This window comes from Eubalaena glacialis, chromosome 6 (genome assembly GCF_028564815.1).
Source record: "Eubalaena glacialis isolate mEubGla1 chromosome 6, mEubGla1.1.hap2.+ XY, whole genome shotgun sequence".
NCBI classification, from domain to species: Eukaryota; Metazoa; Chordata; class Mammalia; order Artiodactyla; family Balaenidae; genus Eubalaena; species Eubalaena glacialis.
The window spans coordinates 149,623,545-149,641,639 of NC_083721.1; the positions used below are offsets into that span (position 1 = coordinate 149,623,545).

Sequence of the window (18,095 nt, forward strand, 5' to 3'; positions counted from 1 at the left end):
AATTAGTTTTCTGTATCACTATGTGCGAATCATGTTTTAAAACTTTCTTAGTATATGGAAAATGTCTGAAATGTGCTGTCTTCCTGTCTTTGAAAACGGGATCCTCAGTATAATTTTCCCTCTCCTTGAGGAATTAAGTGCTACCGTTGTAAAACATCAGTATTGAGCTGAGCTTCAAATACAGCGGTAAATGCAAGGGCAGGAACAACCCTGTGATAATTTTGGAAGGACTATAAGATCTACAAGGCCATAAAGAACATTGACTTTGCTTGGCGTGAGGTTACGGCTGTCACCATGAACGGGGTTTGGAAGAACCTTTGCCTGCAGTTTGTTCACGATTTTCATGGATTTGAGAAGGTGGATGAGGAATCCAAAGAGGTCGTCAGCAACGTAGTGACCCTCCGCGCGAAGCTGGAGCTAGATCTGCAAGAGGAAACGACTTCATTGAACTCCTTGCTGTGCAACACGAGGAGCTTACTAATGAAGACCTGATGGAATTGGAGGCCCAGAGAAAGGATGAAGAGAGACAAGAGGAAGAAGAAGTAACTGAAGAACCGAAGGGATTCACGATGCAGGAAATGGCAGGGGATTTTCTTTATTTGAGGAGGCACTGTTAGTTTTTGAGGTACAGGACCGGAACATAGAATGGTACACGAAGGTTGCAGCAGCTGCTCAGAATGCAATCCAGTGCTACCGGGTCATCTATGACGAGAAAAAAAGAGCTACTACCCAGACATCGCTGGATCGTTTTTTCAAGAGAGTGGATAGAATTGAATCCAGCAAGGAACCAGAACCTGTGCCATCAACGTCAGGCGTGAGTGACATTGCAGCTTGCCTTCCATCTCCTATTGCTGACGATCCTGCAGCTCTACCATCTCCCACCTCCCCTCCCTCCTCCAGTCAGTAACCCTTCCTGCCTGTTCCCTCGAAGCCAGCCCCTGGATGCCAGCTGCTGTACTGCACTACTGTACTTTTCAAGGTAGTGTGCTGTAAGATTAAAAATGTTTTCTTTATTTTTTGTGTTTGTGTTTTATGTATTATTTGTTTGAAAAGTATTACAGCCTATTACAGTACAGTACTATATAGCCAATTGTGTTAGTTGGGTACCTAAGCTAACTTTACTGGATCTCCCAACGCATTCCGTTTGTATGTAAGGGACTTACTGTAATTAGAAATGGGCAAAACACATACACATCCTCTCTCATGGAAGAGAGTATCCAGATAACAAATAATCACATGAAAAAGTGTTCAACATCATTAGCAGCTAAGGAAATGCAAATTAAAGCCTCAATGAGGTATCACTAAACCGTATCGGAATGGCTAAAATAAAGCATGTTGATAGCACTAGATGCCAGCGAGGATGCAGAGAAACTGGATCACTCTGCTGGCGTGCATGTAAAATGGTACATCTGCTCTGGAAAGAAGTCTGGCAGTTTCTTATAAAGCTAAATATGAGCTTACCATACATCCCAACAATTTCACTCTTGGACATTTGTCCCAGAGAAATAAAAACTTATGTTCACACAAACACAGAGAAATGTTCATACCAGCTTTATTTGTAATAACTAAAAATGGGAAGCAATCCATTGTTCTTCAGTGGGTAAATGGTTAAACAAACTGGTACATCCATATCGTGGATTACTACTCAACAGTAAAACAACAAAGTCTTGATACATGCAACAACTTAGATGGATCACAAGAGTATTATGCAGAGTGAAAAACATCCAATTTCAAAAAGTTACATCCTGTATGATTTCATTTATTTAGCATTCTTGAAATGACAGAATTATAGAGAGAGGAATGGAGTTGTGGTTGTTGGGAATTCAGAAGTGGGGGGAGGACTGTGGCTAGTGAAGGGTCTCACAAAGGACGTTTGTGATGGACTGTTCTGTGTCTTGACAGCGGTGGTGGGCACACAAATCTACCCGTGATACAATTGCATAGGAACACATATATCCATCAGTGCATGTAAAACTGGTGATGTATGGGAAGGTCAGCGGACTGTGTCGGTATCACTCTCCTGTGATATTGGGGGAAAGTGGGGGAAGGATGTAGGTGATCTGTCTGTATTCTTTCCTACAACCGCATGTGAATCTGTACTTAGCTCAGAATTAAAAGTTTTTTAAAAAAATAAAAGAACAGGCATTGAGGCTGAACGGGAGAGCATGGACTTTTGCATCAACAAGGTTGTGTTCAAATTCCGGCTCCATCACTTAACCAGCTGTGGGACCATGAGCCAGTTCTTAACCTCTCTGTGCCTCAGTTTCTTCATTTTTTTTTACCACAATAAGTTTAGTGAACGTTCATCATCTCATATAGATCCAAAATTAAAGAAATAGGGAAAAACATTTTTTATTAAAAAAAGATATTTTTATTTTCATAAACCCTTAGGATTTGCCCTCTGAACCACTTTCATACATAACGAACAGCAGTGTTAATTATATTTACCATGTTGTACATTATGTCCCTAGTGCTTATGTATCTTACTGGGAGTGTGTGTCTTTTTTTTTTTTTTTAATTTTTTTTGGCTGCCTTGGGTCTTCGTTGCTGTGCGTGGGCTTTCTCTAGTTGTGGCGAGCGGGGACTACTCTTCGTTAGGGTGTGCAGGCTTCTAATTGCAGTGGCTTCTCTTGTTGCGGAGCACGGGCTCTAGGCGCCTGGGCTTCAGTAGTTGTGGCACACGGGCTCAGTAGTTGTGACACGTGGGTTCAGTAGTTGTGGCTCGCGGGCTCTAGAGCGCAGGCTCAGTAGTTGTGGCGCACGGGCTTAGTTGCTCCGTGGCATGTGGGATCTTCCCGGACCAGGGCTCGAACCCGTGTCCCCTGCATTGGCAAGCGGATTCTTAACCATTGCACCACCAGGAAAGTCCCTGGAAGTGTGTATCTTTTGACTGCCTTCATCCAGTTCCCCCTCTGCCCACAAATCTGATCCTTTTTCTGTGAGTTTGTTTTTGAAGTATAGTTGACCTACAACACTGTCTTAGTTCCTAATACACAATATAGTGATTCAGTATTTCTATACATTTCAAAATGATCACCACAATCAGTCTAGTTACAATATGTCACCATACAAAAGATATTACATGATTATTGACTATATTCCCCACACTCTACATTTCATACCTGTGACTCATTTATCTTGTAATTGCAAGTTTATCGTGTACATTTAATCTCCTTCACCAATTTCTCTCCTCTCCCCACCAACCTCCCTTCTGGCAACCACCTGTTTGTTCTCTGTACCTGTGACTGCTTCTGCTTAGTTAAGTTTGTTCATTTGTTTTGTTTTTTAGATTCCACATGTAAGTGAAATCATACAGTATTTATCTTTCTCTGCCTGACTTATTTCACTTAGCATTATACCCTCTAGGTCCATCCATATTGTTGCAAATGGCAAGATTTCATTCTTTTTTATGGCTGAGTAATATTCCTGTGTGTGTGTGTGTGTGTGTGTGTGTGTACACTACATCTTTATTCATTCATTTATCGATGAACACTTATGTTGCTTCCATATCTGCTATTGAAAATAATACTGCCATGAGCATAGGAGTGCATATATCTTTTCAAATTAGTGTTTTTGTCTTCTTCGAATAAATGCCCAGGAGTGGAATTGCTGGATCATATCATAGGAATATAAATGGGTGCAGCAACAATGGAAAACAGCATGGAGATTCCTCAGTTTCTTTATTTAAAAAAATTATTTTTTGTTTTATTGAGATATAATTGACATATAACATTGTATTAATTTTAGGTGTACAACACACTCATTTGATATATGTATATATTTTGAAATAAGTACCACAGTAAGTTTAGTTAGCATCTACCAACCTCACATACTTACAGCTTCTTTTTAAAGTGAGTACAATAATAATACTTCCCTCCTTTAGTCATTTTGATGATTAACTGGCTCAGAGTAGCCTGAGCTAGGTTTTTCTCTTTTTTTACATTTTATTGGAGTATAGTTGATTTACAATGTTGTGTTAATTTCAGGTGTACAGCAAAGTGATTCAGTTATACATATATATACATATATCCATTCTTTTTCAGATTCTTTTCCCATATAGGTTATTACAGAGTATTGAGTAGAGTTGCCTGTGCTATACAGTAGGAGTTTGAGATTAACATACACACATTACTATATATAAAATAGGTAACCAGCAAGGATATACTGTATAGCACAGGAAACTACTCAGATAGGTTTTTAAAATATGGTATTATGGACAAAAGCCACTTATCACGTACACTGGATCATAAAAGTATTTTGTCTTTTCATCTAGCACTTAAACAGCTGGGTACTCTCACTTCTCTGCAGAATTTTAATATCACAGGTATTCTCTATTTTATTAACTTCTGCCCATTTCTCTCTACTTTCATGGGATTTACTCTATTCTTTTTTCTTCCTTTGGACACAACTCAGGAAATGTCTTCCTTTTTAATATATGCATTTAAAACTGTAGCTTTCTCTTTCATTAACTATTTTAGGCAAATCACAGATTTTGGTATTGGCAACCCAACATTTTCATTGTCACTCAGTTATAAACATAGCTGATTTTTTTTCTTTGATACAAGAATTATTTGAAAATGTGTTTTTCAGTTTGCAAACATATGAAGGGGGACCTTAATAGTCTTAATAATTTTTGGAAATATGTTAAGCTTTCTTTGTGGCTTAGCATGTGATCAGTTTTTATAAATGTTTCTTATGTGCTTGGAAAAGAATAAGTATCCTTTAGTTGTTGAGCATGGAATTTCATCTTCATTCAGTACCTTCATTTTGTTAATTTGGCTTTTCATATTTTCAGTATCCTTGCTATGTTTTGGTCTGGTTGACCAAATCTACTGCAGTGACAGTGTCCCTCTTTGACTGTAGATGTGTCATTTTCTCCTTATAATTCCTCCAACTTTTGCTTTTTATATTTTTGGCTATGTTGTTAGGTATAATACATTCAGAATTGTTATGTTTTCCTTGTGAATTATTAATTTAATCATAATGCAGTTATTCTCTTTATTCATTTTTGTCTTAAATATATTTATATGTTTTGCCTTAAACATGTATTTGATCTGATAGTAATAAAAAAAAAAAAACTCTTTTTAGCTCTTTTTTAGTTAGTGTTTGCATAGTCTACGTGCCCAGGATTTAGAATTCTCAGGGGAAACACTTTTCTCCCAATTCCAGTGCCCAAGTTCTCTCTGGCTAGTGTCTTAACTCTCTCTCCCATGAGGCATCATCTTTTCAGGTTCAGTCATTTACTGAAAGACTAGTTGCTCGGGTGGCCTAATTTATGTAAGGGCTCTCAATTCCAAACCCTCACCACCTACAGACCTAAGGTTTCATCTTCTTTCTCCATGAGGGCATCAAAACCCAAGCCCCACCCCTGGCAGCTACACTGTCAGCTCATGTACTTGCTGTGATTTTTGGTTTTCAGTTCTGGCCTCTGGGGATGCCCCTTACCCACTCAGCTATGCATTTTAAAGACTGTTAGTTATATTTTCTTCAACATTCCTGGGTGTTTGGGATGTGTGGGGTTGGCGGGGGGATATCGAGGTTATCCGGTCTGGCGTGTTGCTAACAGGGCAAGTGGTCATCTAGCCTGAGAATGGTACCATGTTGTTGAACAGTAATATTGATAGAAGGCTGGATCTGCCCTTTCTGACCTTGACATCATACAAATTCAGCAAATCTGATGTTTGAGTGGATACTGGATGCTCTGGTAGGGTGGCAGCACCTACAAAGATCTGCCATGTGTGTGTTTCTTGGTTCAGAGTCATTTTGAACTTAGAGTACCAAAAGGACTGGTCTTGAGAACACCAAGATTTTTTGAATATTCCAGCTTATAAATTTGAGAACATTTATAAACATGATATTAGTAAATAGCATTAAAATCTTGTTGCTTACATAAGACTTTTGTATTGATAAAACAGAATTTTATCAGAGTTACAGAACTGATTTGGACTTAACTTTTTCAATCAAAGTTCTTGAAAAATTTGTATAAGCGTGTTTCAGAATTCTGCCTAAGCAAAGTACAGTGGCAATCTAGCTATTATAGGGAGGCTGCACTAATAGTACATTCAAAATACAGAATTTAAGGAGGAAAAGGTTTGTAAATTATAACTAATACAGTTTTTCCATGAACTAAGTGTATTATTTACATACGTGCCCTAGTTCATGTTTTTAAACTGTAACATAGAATGTTTATTTCCTTTTTGTAATATTGCCATGTGTTTTTTTTTGAATTTAATAATGTGCAAAATCCTTCAAATAACTGGAATCTAAGAAAAGTTTCCTTTGCAATTTTTATTTTTGAAAATGTCTTTCTTTGAACTTTTTTTCGAGCCTTGAGTTAGTTTTCCCCTACGAGCATTCCTGCAGTTTCACCAAGAGCAAATTCAGTCCCCAGAACGTTCGTTAAGTGATTAGACTCTTCATCAAAAGCAGAATGTCATGATTTTGCCGCTGGAGTTTAGTCCTCTGTGCCCAGAATGAGAAGTTCTAAAATAATGATTTTGTTTATTGATTCTTCTCGTGTGCCGAAGGAACAATTAAGTATAGGGTCAACCAGTGACCCTTGGATTATTTTGTCTTATAAAAGGTCAGAATGGCCATCACCAAAAAGTCTACAAACAATAAATGCTGGAGAGGGTGTGGAGAAAAGGGAACCCTCCTACACTGTTGGTGAGAGTGTAAATTGGTGTAGCCACTATGGAGAACAGTGTGGAGGTTCCTTAAAAAATTAAAAATAGAGCTACCATATGGTCCAGCAATCCCATTCCTGGGCATATATCCAGAGAAAAACATAATTTGAAAAGATACATGCACCCCAATGTTCATTGCAGCAGTGTTTGCAATAGCCAAGACATGGAGCAATCTAAATGTCCATCGACAGAGGAATGGATAAAGAAGATGTGGTATATATATATATGTGTGTGTATGTGTGTGTGTGTGTATATACACACACACACACATACACACACACACACACACACACATATATACAATGGAATATTACTCAGCCACAAAAAAGAATGAAATAATGCCATTTGCAGGCACATGGATGGACCTAGAGATTATCATACTAAGTGAAGTAAGTCAGAAAGAGAAAGACAAGTATCATATGATATCACTCATATGTGGAATCTAATTTTAAAAATCGATACAAATGAACTTATTTACAAAACAGAAACAGACTCACAGATTTCAAAAACAAACCTATGGTTACCAAAGGGGAAATGTGGGCAAGGAGGGATAAATCAGAAGCTTGGGATTAACATACACACACTACTATATTTAAGATAGATAACCAACAAGGACCTCTACTGTATAGCACAGGGAACTCTACTCAATATTCTGTGATAACCTATATGGGTAAAGACTCTGAAAAAGAATGAATATATGTGTATGTATAACTGAATCACTTAGCTGTACACCTGAAACTAACACAACACTGTAAATCAACTATAATAAAATTTTATGAATAAATAAATAAAGAGCATGTCTATTTATATCAACTTTGCATTTTCTTCTAGGTTACCTTCCGAACCAGGATTTATCACTGTAATATTAACAGCCAAGGCGTGATCTGTCTGGACATCCTGAAAGACAACTGGAGCCCGGCCCTCACCATTTCTAAAGTTCTCCTGTCCATTTGCTCTCTTCTTACAGACTGCAATCCCGGTAAGAGACTTGTGATCCAGGGTAGAGTTGGAGCTACTCAAGGCTTGAATGTCAGACCTTAGTAAATTGTTTGCCACTGCCAATACTACCGCCAGCACTATTATTTTTATTCTTATTGATCTTAAATTTTCATAGTTTGTAACTGCTTTCTTTTTCAATTCAGTCTGGTCATTGGTCTTTCGAGAACTTATTATTTGCCAAGAAGGAAAAAGCATAGTGTGATAAGCATGCATGAAAAATCATTTTCGATGGGGAAGTGCATGTAAGGAATGCGTTACATTCTGCTTCCAAATAATAATAGAAATTGAAATTGAATAGCTAGATGTTTAATTAGGTGCCTACCAGAAGATGTTCATTTGGGAAATGTGGGCTATTAAAATCCGACAGCCACCAAGCAGCACCACACAGGCGTCACCATTTTCGCATCTCAGTAATCGTGCATCCTTACAAGCTGTTAGGGCCAAAAAACTCCTGAACTAGGAAATACCCAAAAAGTCAACGAGGAGGTACAGCTTCCCAGGAAACCTGAAAAGAGCCTATGGCCAAGCCCTTGAGGCTTGCTGGTATGCTTCATGCTGAAAATTCTTACTTCCTGTCTTCCTAGATGCGTGATTACATGTCTTTGACCAGCTTCTTTTAACTAAAAGACTAACCAACTGCCAATTTTTTTACATATTTGGGTGTATTTTGGAAAATACAAAAATCCAAAGGTTTTTCATTGGGGTTTTCACTGATGTTCTCAATGAGAAATTCTTCATTGAGTAGTTAATTAATAGTCTTAATGTTTTATGAGATTCCATCTACCATGTTCAGGAATGAACTCACTAGATAAGTGAAGTTTTAGACAAGAGAGAAATGGCAAATGGGAATCAAGGTCTCTCTTAGGTCCCTGGCTGGTTAATAAAACGTGAAGAAATTATCATCTTTTCCATTTTTGTATGTTTGTTGTTTTTCAGTAATAAAACTTTTTTTTAGTGAAGGCATTTAAAAACAGAATCTAATTAAATTGTGATATATGTAGACTATATATAACAAATTAATGCTTTTAACACCAAAAAGAAAATATAGTTGTGCAAGATCATTATAAAATATTTTTTAAATTAATTCATACTTCCTGCCAGATAGTGAAGTTCAGTCATGATGCACTAATTTAAAACTAAATGACAAATACTTTGTTTTTTCAGTCTCACTATTCCTATTTCAATCCCATTTGTCTCTGTGACGCTGTATAACCTCATTTGGAGGTCTTGTCTTAAAAAGGCTTTTTGTGTGTGTGATATTTCCTTTTGGAAATGTTGCAACGTGGGACTACATCTGCCTCCCCACTCTCCAAAAAGTACTTCTTCTGGGGTTTGCTGAAATTTGGAGAGGAGGGTTTTTTTTGTTTTTTAGAGAAAAAATTTATTTTGAGAGGTAAGTCACTTATTCAGGAAACTTTGGGTGTCAAGTTATCATGCCGTACACCTTAAACTCACAGTGTTATATGTCGGTTATAGCTCCATAAAACTGGGGGAAAAAGAAAGAAAGCAAAAAAAACTTTTGAGACTCTACTATTTATGAGGCACTTATGAGCCTCACACAAGATGAATAAGAAGTCTTCATTTCTTATACATGGAATAAGGTGTCACTTCACACTTAGAGAAAACTTGGTGCCGAGAGGCAGTCCTTACCCCAGAGAGAACCACGTGAGCTGAAATGGACCCGTCACCTGATTCTCTTCTCTATGGAGGTGACCCTGCGCTCCACCAGAGCCTTCTCTCAGCAGTCAAGAAAGGTTTCCGTTCCGTAAGTTAGAGTTTTTTCTGTGTCTCAGAAAATTAGAGACACATTCTGCAAAAAGAATAAAAAATCACCCCTGGCTAAAGCAAAATCACATAAATAGGATAAATAGATTTTGAAAATTATGCTATGAATAGTAAGAAAAAACCTAAAGCTAGTAATGTTCCTTAAGTGTCACCAACTAGAGATAGCCTATCTGGTATAAGAATAGAATACTATCTGTAAAATACATGGTAACAAACTAAGTGTTCATACTTGAACACACATAAAAAAGGTTTCTAATCGGCACATCATTTACAGGTATGTTCACACTTCTAGGGTTTTAAACAAAGTTATCAAAAACAAGTCAAAAATGTCCATTGTTTTGTTCAGTGGATTTATTTCACACTGTTTTTTCTGGTACACTTCCTTCTAGTCTGTTGATTTTTCTCCCTAGATTTACGTTAAACTTCAATCTAACCTATTTTCAAACAATCACAAATGTAAGTTTGATAGACTATGAATAAAGATTTTCCTACACTGAATCTGCAGACCTATTTTAACACCGGAAATGCTGTCAGCTCAGAAGTAGGCTTTGCATGAAGACACAGATTTAACCAACTTTATAAGGGCTCCCACTCTTGTTCCTACATGAACTGGGGTTTTTTTTTCATCTTCTTTCATATTTTTCTCATAATTTACATTTGTCTCTTTCAAGAATTTTTGGTCCATTCAGAAGCAGATGTTTTGTGTTTCAGGGTGGGGCTACACACCCTTTCTTGCATGGTATTGATAGTCAGCAGATGTAGATTTAAAAACCAGCTCCACTGTTTATTACTTGTGTGACCTTGTACCAGCCGTTTAACTTTCCTCAGCCTCCGTTCGTTATATCAAACGGACATTATCCTCAGCTGTACCTAAATCACAGGATTCCTGTGAGTTTAAAATGAGATGGTGTATGTGAACGCCCTTTGTAAGCATAATGGATTGTTCTTGATGTTATCTCTCAGAATATTTAGGACTCCAAATGGGCATCCATTCGATGTGATAAGTACCCACTCAGCTGCATTTAACTGAGAGAAGATAGTATTTTTTTTTTAATTATATTATCAACTTATTTATTTATTTATTTATTTTTGGCTGTGTTGGGTCTTCGTTTCTGTGCGAGGGCTTTCTCTGGTTGTGGCAAGCGGGGGCCACTCTTCATCGCGGTGCGCGGGCCTCTCACTATCATGGCCTCTCTTGTTGCGGAGCACAAGCTCCAGACGCGCAGGCTCAGTAGTTGTGGCTCACGGGCCTAGTCGCTCCGCGGCATGTGGGATCTTCCTAGACCAGGGCTCGAACCTGTGTCCCCTGCATTGGCAGGCAGATTCTCAACCACTGCGCCACCAGGGAAGCCCTAGAAGATAGTATTAAATAATCTCTAACAAATACCACCTCCTCTTGGATTTTTTAATCTGAAAAAAAGCCTAATCCTGAATTAGTAGTGCTGAGACTATATTATCTCTTGGAAAGGATTATCTGTCAGGTGGCAGATGTCCAACCATTACCAGCCAGTTGACGGGTGCACCAGGGGTAACTATTCTGTTCCCAGCAGGTCTGTTCTAGGCAGGTCTCCCTGTTCACACTTCACAAGGGTGTTTATTGGGCCCGCTGTGACACTCTGCTTTGTCAGGCATAGCTGGCTGCCAGAGTATGGCTGTGACACACTGCTGGGGACAAAGGGACAGCCAGAGGAGTGGAGGTTGATGAGCTCAAAAGGTCAGCACCAGCCTCCCAGATCCTCTGACTGTGGTCCTGCTTGGTGAACATGATTTAATCCATGAATTGCTGAAGTTTACGGTAGTAAACACATTTCCATCTTTCATGGACGAGCTCCTATTTGTAAACACTCTCAAGCATATATAAAATTTAAGCTCTGTTCTATTTAATGTCATCTTTCAAAGTTTGTTTTTGCTGTTTTGTGGTTGCCTTTTCAAACTCTTAGCTGTTTTAGCATATTCTTTATATGAAATCTGTTGATTTATTATTTAAAATCTGCCTATATAACGGTCTTCAGGCCTATAAATAATGGGTATTTTCCCTCATACAAAATGAACTATCCTGAGAACACTGGCAGTTATGAGATAAAATAAGGTCAACAGTTTTCCTGTCCCAAATGCTTTATCCACAGAGTAATGTCCAGAAATATTATTAATTTTTTTTCATAAATCTGCGTATCATCTGGCATCATTAATCTCAGTTCTTTCTGCTCTACTACTGTTGCTTTCTAAAGTGTTATGAACTTCTTTGATTCTTTTGTTGTTGTGGTCGTTCCCTAAGTGCTGAAATGGAAGATGTTGGCATTTCATAATATGGGGAAATTCTGAAAAGACAACTTGGTGGTTATAAACTTTTTTGTTCCACACTCTCAGTTCATTTGTACCTAAGTCTCTATTTCTGTGGTGTGTTCTTAATAGAACCATCCAGGCCTTTTATTTATTTATTTATTCTTTGCTGCAAATTTCTACTTAGCTGCTAAGCTTTCCCCTTCATTCTGACTGTGACCATCAGGCTACTAACTCCTCTCTGCCTCAGCCTTCTGGTCTGTAAAATAGGCATGATAGTGCCTACCTCAGGAGACATCATGAGATTCTTATGCTCTTGTGAACTGGTTTGATTCTAAGTGTGATTCTGACACTGTATCATGAAAAAATTCCACCCCCCCCAAAAACATATGCCACTTAGGAGATAATCGGAAATTGGAAAACCGAGTATTGGATATTGAGGAATGATTGCCAGAAATTTTTAGGCATAATAAAACAGAATTGTGATGCTGAATTTTTTATCTGTCCTCTCCTTTTAGAGATCCATACTGAGTGCTTTGCAAATACACTCTGTGTATTTCATCCCCTGATAATCTGCTTCACACTCCAGGCTGCCTGCGGTGAGCCTGGCCAGCAGGGTCCCGCGTCCATAAACAGCCGAGAGGTCTTCGTCCACCACTTTTCAAGCAGGCAGAACGCCCCAGGCCAGGTCACTTGAAGATGCTCTGAGCATACCCACAATCGTCACACTCCTCCCCTCCACCCCATCATCTGCCAAATGAAATCAAGGATCGGTTACTCCCAGTCTCAGATTTATGCAGATCTTTATTAGAACAACAAGTGGAGCTAAGAATGGCAGCTAATTAACCCTCCGCCTTACACAACAATTAAGCCAAGGGTGCATGCAGCTGCAGCTTCCCTGGTGAGAGTTCTGTTCTTCCCAGATGCAGCAAACGGAGGGAAGAATCTGCTCCCTGGGACCCTTTGATAGGGTTCAAATGGCCTCCTCCTTCCCCAGCATCACAGCCCTTAGCTCCAGATCTCTTATGGCCTGTTTTTAAACAACTAATACAGTCCTTATCCACCAATTGTCTCAGATACATTAACTTTGATTGTTACCAATTGCTTGTCTTTGCCCTGGTTATGATTCCGTAGTAAATTGTGTTACTATTAAATATTAAACTTTTTGATAGTGACTGCTGAGGGGTGGGGACCATAAAATAGGATTAATTATTTCAACACAGATGTATTTGTGTGGATTATTTACACTACGTTTGTGAGCTCTTAGGCTGATGCAAGGTACATAAATGGAATTTAAGAGAATTCCGTTGCTTACAACAGCAGCGCAAACCTCGCTTCCGCATACCCCATTCTACTCCTACACTTGAGAACTGGCAGAGGACAATTTATTTAACTGAAATTTAGGGAAAGCTGTAAAAGTGATAAGCCTACCTGTTTTCAAAACAGGCTATCTTAACAGGAATGCAAAAAAAAAAAGTTGATTTTTCTAGAACAGACATCACAGATGGCTACGTAGACGTCAGATATCTTCTGATACCTATGACTTTTTTTTAAAGTGAGAAACTTATAATGTAGAAATACACGGTACCACATACAGCTAACTTCAGGCTGTTTTCCTTGTTTGTGAAGAATTGGCTTCTAGAATATTACATGTTGAATTCCAAAAGCCATTCCAATCAGTACTTCCAAATATAGATGTAAATAAACTATAATTTGTAGTCATTTATCTTCCCTGACACCTTATACAAGAAAGAGAAAGCTGTAGTTACATGTAGTTAATTAACCTACCTGGTATTTTAAATACCAGGAGTTAAATGGGGACCAAAAAAATGTATAAAGGGCTTTGGGTTCTGGCTCAGTGTTCGCTGTAGACTCCTGGGGTCACTGCCCCCTCTTGCCCCATCGGTGCCCATAAGCTTACTCAGATCAATTTGGAAATATGCTGTCTAGGGTGTGGAGGTTCTAGAAGAACTGAGGCTTCATTGAGAAGGATGAATAAAACCAGGGAATATGCATCATTAAAGAAAATGCCGTTTCAGTTTTGCAAATGAAAGAAGTTTCACAGAAATTATTCTATACCATCATAAATTAGGTTAAAAAAAACCAGAAAATAGAAATTCTGAGATATTCACCTTGACCTATATATTTATAATTGTGACTCTTGAATGCTATTAAAAGGATTGTTTCCCTACCTTGTCACTCTGTAAGAAGAAACCCTTTATAGTTATCTTACAAGGTATACTGGTATATAATAATGAAACTGAAAGATCCAGTTGTAACATTTTGTCAAAGGATGATCTTCTAGGAAATATAGAATGATAAAGGAAACTTAAAATTACCTGATCATGGGTTCAGACTTTGGATCGCCATGTAGTGAAACAAGGGAAAAGGATTCCTCTTTGAGACAAAGAGTTGCCAGGTAAGGGTTGGGGGCTTTAGTGTGTAGGTGAGAGACAGAGGTGCAAGTGTCCTAATCAGCCTTTGGTGTTTCTGTTGACACTTCATGTAGGCAAGTCTTTTTTTTTTTTTTTTCTGGCCGTAGACATAAAATAAACTTTATTTTTAGAGCAGTTTTAGTTTTACAGCAAAATCGAGCAGCAAGTAGGAAGTGTTTTCATATCCACACACCCACAGCCTCCTCCACTGTCAGCATCCTGCACCAGAGTGTACATTTGTTACAGTCAATGGACCTGCATATAGGGTTATCCCTCAGTGTGCGTAGATTACGTTAGAGCTCACTTCTGGTGTTGTACACTCTATGGGTTATGTCAAATGCATGATGATATGTACTATTACAGCACCACATAGAATAGCTTCACTGCCCTAAAAGTCCTCCATGCTCCACCTGGTCATCCCTTTCTCATCCCTAACCCCCACCAACCACTGATCTTTTTCCTGTGTCCATAGTTTTGCCTTTTCCAGAAGGTCATATGTTGGACTCATACAGTATTTACCTTTTCAGATTGGCTTCTTTCAGTTAGTAATATGCATTAAGTTTGCTCCATGTCTTCTCATGGCTTGATGGCGCGTTTCTTTTTAGCTCTGAAAAATATTCCATCGTGCGGTTGTAGCAAACTTTATGCATTCAGCTACTAAAGGACACCTGGGCTCTCTGTTACTTTGCATGGATCTATTTATCTGTTCTTTCACAGTGCCACACTGTTTTGATTACTGTAGCTTTATAGTAAATTTTGAAGTTGGAAAGTGTCCGTCCTGTGACTTTGCTCTTTTTCTTTAATATTATGTTGGCTATTCTGGGTCTTTTGACTCTCCATATACTTTAGATTCAGTTTGTCAATATCCACAAAATATTGATAACTTGCTGGGATTTTGATTGGGATTGTGTTGAATCTATAGGTCAAGTTGTGAAGAACTAGCATCTCGACATATTGAGTCTTTCTATCCATAACACAGAATAGCTCCATTTATTTAGTTCCTTTTTGATATCTTTAATCAGAGTTTTGTAGTTTTCCTCATATAGATCTTGTACACATTTTGTTAGATTCATACCTAAGTATTTCCTTTTATCGGGTGCTAATGTAAATGATACTGTGTTTTTAATTACAAATTCCACTCGTTCATTACTGGAATATAGGAAAGTAATTGACTTTTGTACATCAACTTTGTGTCCAGTAGCATTGTTATAATTACTTATTATTTCTAGGAGAATTTTTTTGTCTCTCAGATTTTCTACCTAGACAGTCATGTCATCTGTGAAAAAATAGTTTTTTTTCTTCCTTCCTAATCCGCATACTATTTTTTTCATTTTCTTCTTTCCTTCTTCTTAGTTAGGACTCCCAGTGTAATGTTGAAAAGGAATAATGAGAGGGGACATTTTTGCCTCTTTCCTGACCTTGGTGAGAAAATGAAAACTTCCTCCCCATTAAGTGTGATGATTGCTGTAGGTTTTTTTGTAGATTCTTAAAATCAAGTTGAGGAAGTTTCCTTCTATTTCTATAGTTTGCTGAGGGTTTTTTTCATGAATGGGTGTTGGATTTTGTCAGATGTTTTTTCTGCATCTATTGATATAATCATATGATTTTTCTTCGTTAGCCTGTTGATGTGATGGTTTTACATTAATTCATTTTGGAATATTGAACCAGTCTTACATACCTGGGATAAATCCCACTTGGTGGTGATGTATAATTCTTCTTATATATTGTTGCTAATATTTTGTTGAGGATTTTTGCATCAGTGTTTATGAGAGAGATTGGTCTGTAGTTTCCTTTTCTTTTAATGTCCTTGTCTGGTTTTAGTATTAGGGTAATGCTGGCCTCAGAATGAGTTAGGAAGTATTCCCTCTGCTTCTATTTTCTGGAAGAGATTGTAGAGAATTGTTATAATTTCTTCCTTAAATATTTGGTAGGATTCATCAGTAAACCCATGTGGGCCTGGTGCTTTGTGTTTTGGAAGGTTATTAATTACTGGTTCAATTTCTTTAACAGGTATAGGCTGTAGGCAAGTCTTTATCTAACATAACCATCACTTTGCTATCTTTCCTGAACAGCCAATGTGTCTAGGTTAAAAAGAACATTAGCTGCTTATTATTCTTTTGATAGATCATTGTCCAGAAATGCTGACCTCCAAAAGCTTTGTTGCTTTCATAGTTAAATATATCTCCTTAGTAGGTTTGGTTCTTTTAAAGATGGTAAAAACTAGACTTTACCATATTTGTTGATATATGGGATGAGATGCACTTAAAACGTGCCCATAAAGTTTCACCTTCATAACTTAACTTAAGAAAAGGGCCATTGGGAAAATTGCTCCCAGTGGTAAATATGAAAATACAGCCTTGGATTTATCATCCTCCTGTTTCTTTTTCTGGCTTCCATTTCCTTACCTCTGACCTAGAGAATAGCTGTGACCAGGGAAGAGCTGTGCTCTGGCGTTCCTAAAGCAGGAAGATGAATCCCGGAGCTGCAACTGCAATTCTGCTCTCTTTTTAACCATTATGGAGTTGTCCACTCATCCTTTGTAAGGATTCTGATTGGTGTGTCCTGTGACAGCGTGTACAGTAAAAATCTCACCATTTCAGTATAATTAAGAAAAGGTCAGCCTGATTAGTTATTTTTTAATGAATTGTAGGAAATTTTAAATGAGCAAAGACCTAATACTTTTAAGCACATATAGGGAACATTAGTAAAATGTTTAGACTGGATGCCCTATAGACTCTGCTTTACCAAGGAAAGGGGTGAAATTGGGTTTTTCACATTCAGAAAGATAGAGAAAATGGTTATAATGAACCCTAATATATCCCTCACCTAATACAGATTCAAAACTTACCTTTATTTAGGGTTGAGGTATTATTACAGGTTAGCAAGTACTCTTTTAGACAGGCTAACTAGTCTCAGATAATATTGCTTTCCACCATTCATTTTCACGGCAACCCTTTTTAAAAGGGATGAAACAGTCAACTTCAGAACGGGTTGTTGCCTCACAATTATTATTAATATTCGTTACTGAAGGGTGCAATGTGTGTTGCTGTGGACAGTAGGCCACTGAGTGAAGTCTTGTTTTTTTAAGGAGAAATGACGATAAACTATTTTAAGTAACACATGTTTGAAATCGTTACCATGCACTGTAGTGTTTTAATATGGAAACTTTAGAATTCTGAAACATAATAAAGCACCTCTAATTGTCCAGAAATGTACTTGTGTGGACAAAACATCGGATGATTAACAGTTTGCCTTTTTAATTGGGATATTTGAGATTGTATTGTCTGGGGAGAAATATCATAATTATGGGAATTTGAAGAGTTAATGTAACCCTACCAATGTCTGGCACCCTTAACAGATCAGCAGTCATCTTTACTTTTCCTTATTTTCTAACTCCGCCTTCCGTTCAAAATTGGGCCTGGGAAGGGGCTGTCAGTAACAGCATGTGCAATAGTTCTTATATTAAAAAGAAGATGCTTCTAAAACGTCAGACTAATTATTCCTACCCAACAGCAATAACTTCCTTCTCTTTGTCTTCTCTTTCTGTTTGTCCTTTAAGAGATCCTGGAGCCTCATGCTTATTATGGGTGTTGAATTTCTGGTTGTGTCACGTTGGTGAAGAATCCTGTGCTAAGCAGTACAGGACTTCCTTTAAACCACAGGCATATGTCTTTCCACGACAGGTGTGTTCCTGGGAAAAAATTATACATCAAAATACTTTTGGTGTATTTGAAGAACTTTTCTGCTGCAGAGTAGCCTGTGGAGGAGCCAAATGAAGCACTTTTAAACTTGAGTAATGAACGCCCCCATTTGTTTTTTCTTAAAAAATGCAAGAGTTTTTTTCCCCCTAATTCAGCACTGCCTTTCCTTTGAGGGCATTTCCCCAAATTAGTCATATTGTTTGTGATAT

At 37.9% G+C, this 18,095-nt stretch overlaps 1 protein-coding gene across 3 annotated transcripts in view; it reads left to right on the forward strand.

The window, feature by feature from the left end:
* LOC133093739 (ubiquitin-conjugating enzyme E2 E2) overlaps positions 1-18,095 on the forward strand; it is a 364,710-nt gene that overhangs the window by 306,331 nt on the left and 40,284 nt on the right. For 2 of the 3 annotated variants that reach the window (XM_061193715.1, XM_061193717.1), the window contains one exon: positions 7,518-7,665. In XM_061193715.1, coding sequence (XP_061049698.1) covers positions 7,518-7,665 — 148 coding nt within the window. Of the gene's footprint in view, positions 1-7,517; positions 7,666-18,095 lie in introns of those variants that run through there. The other variant, XM_061193716.1, reaches the window with a different exon arrangement.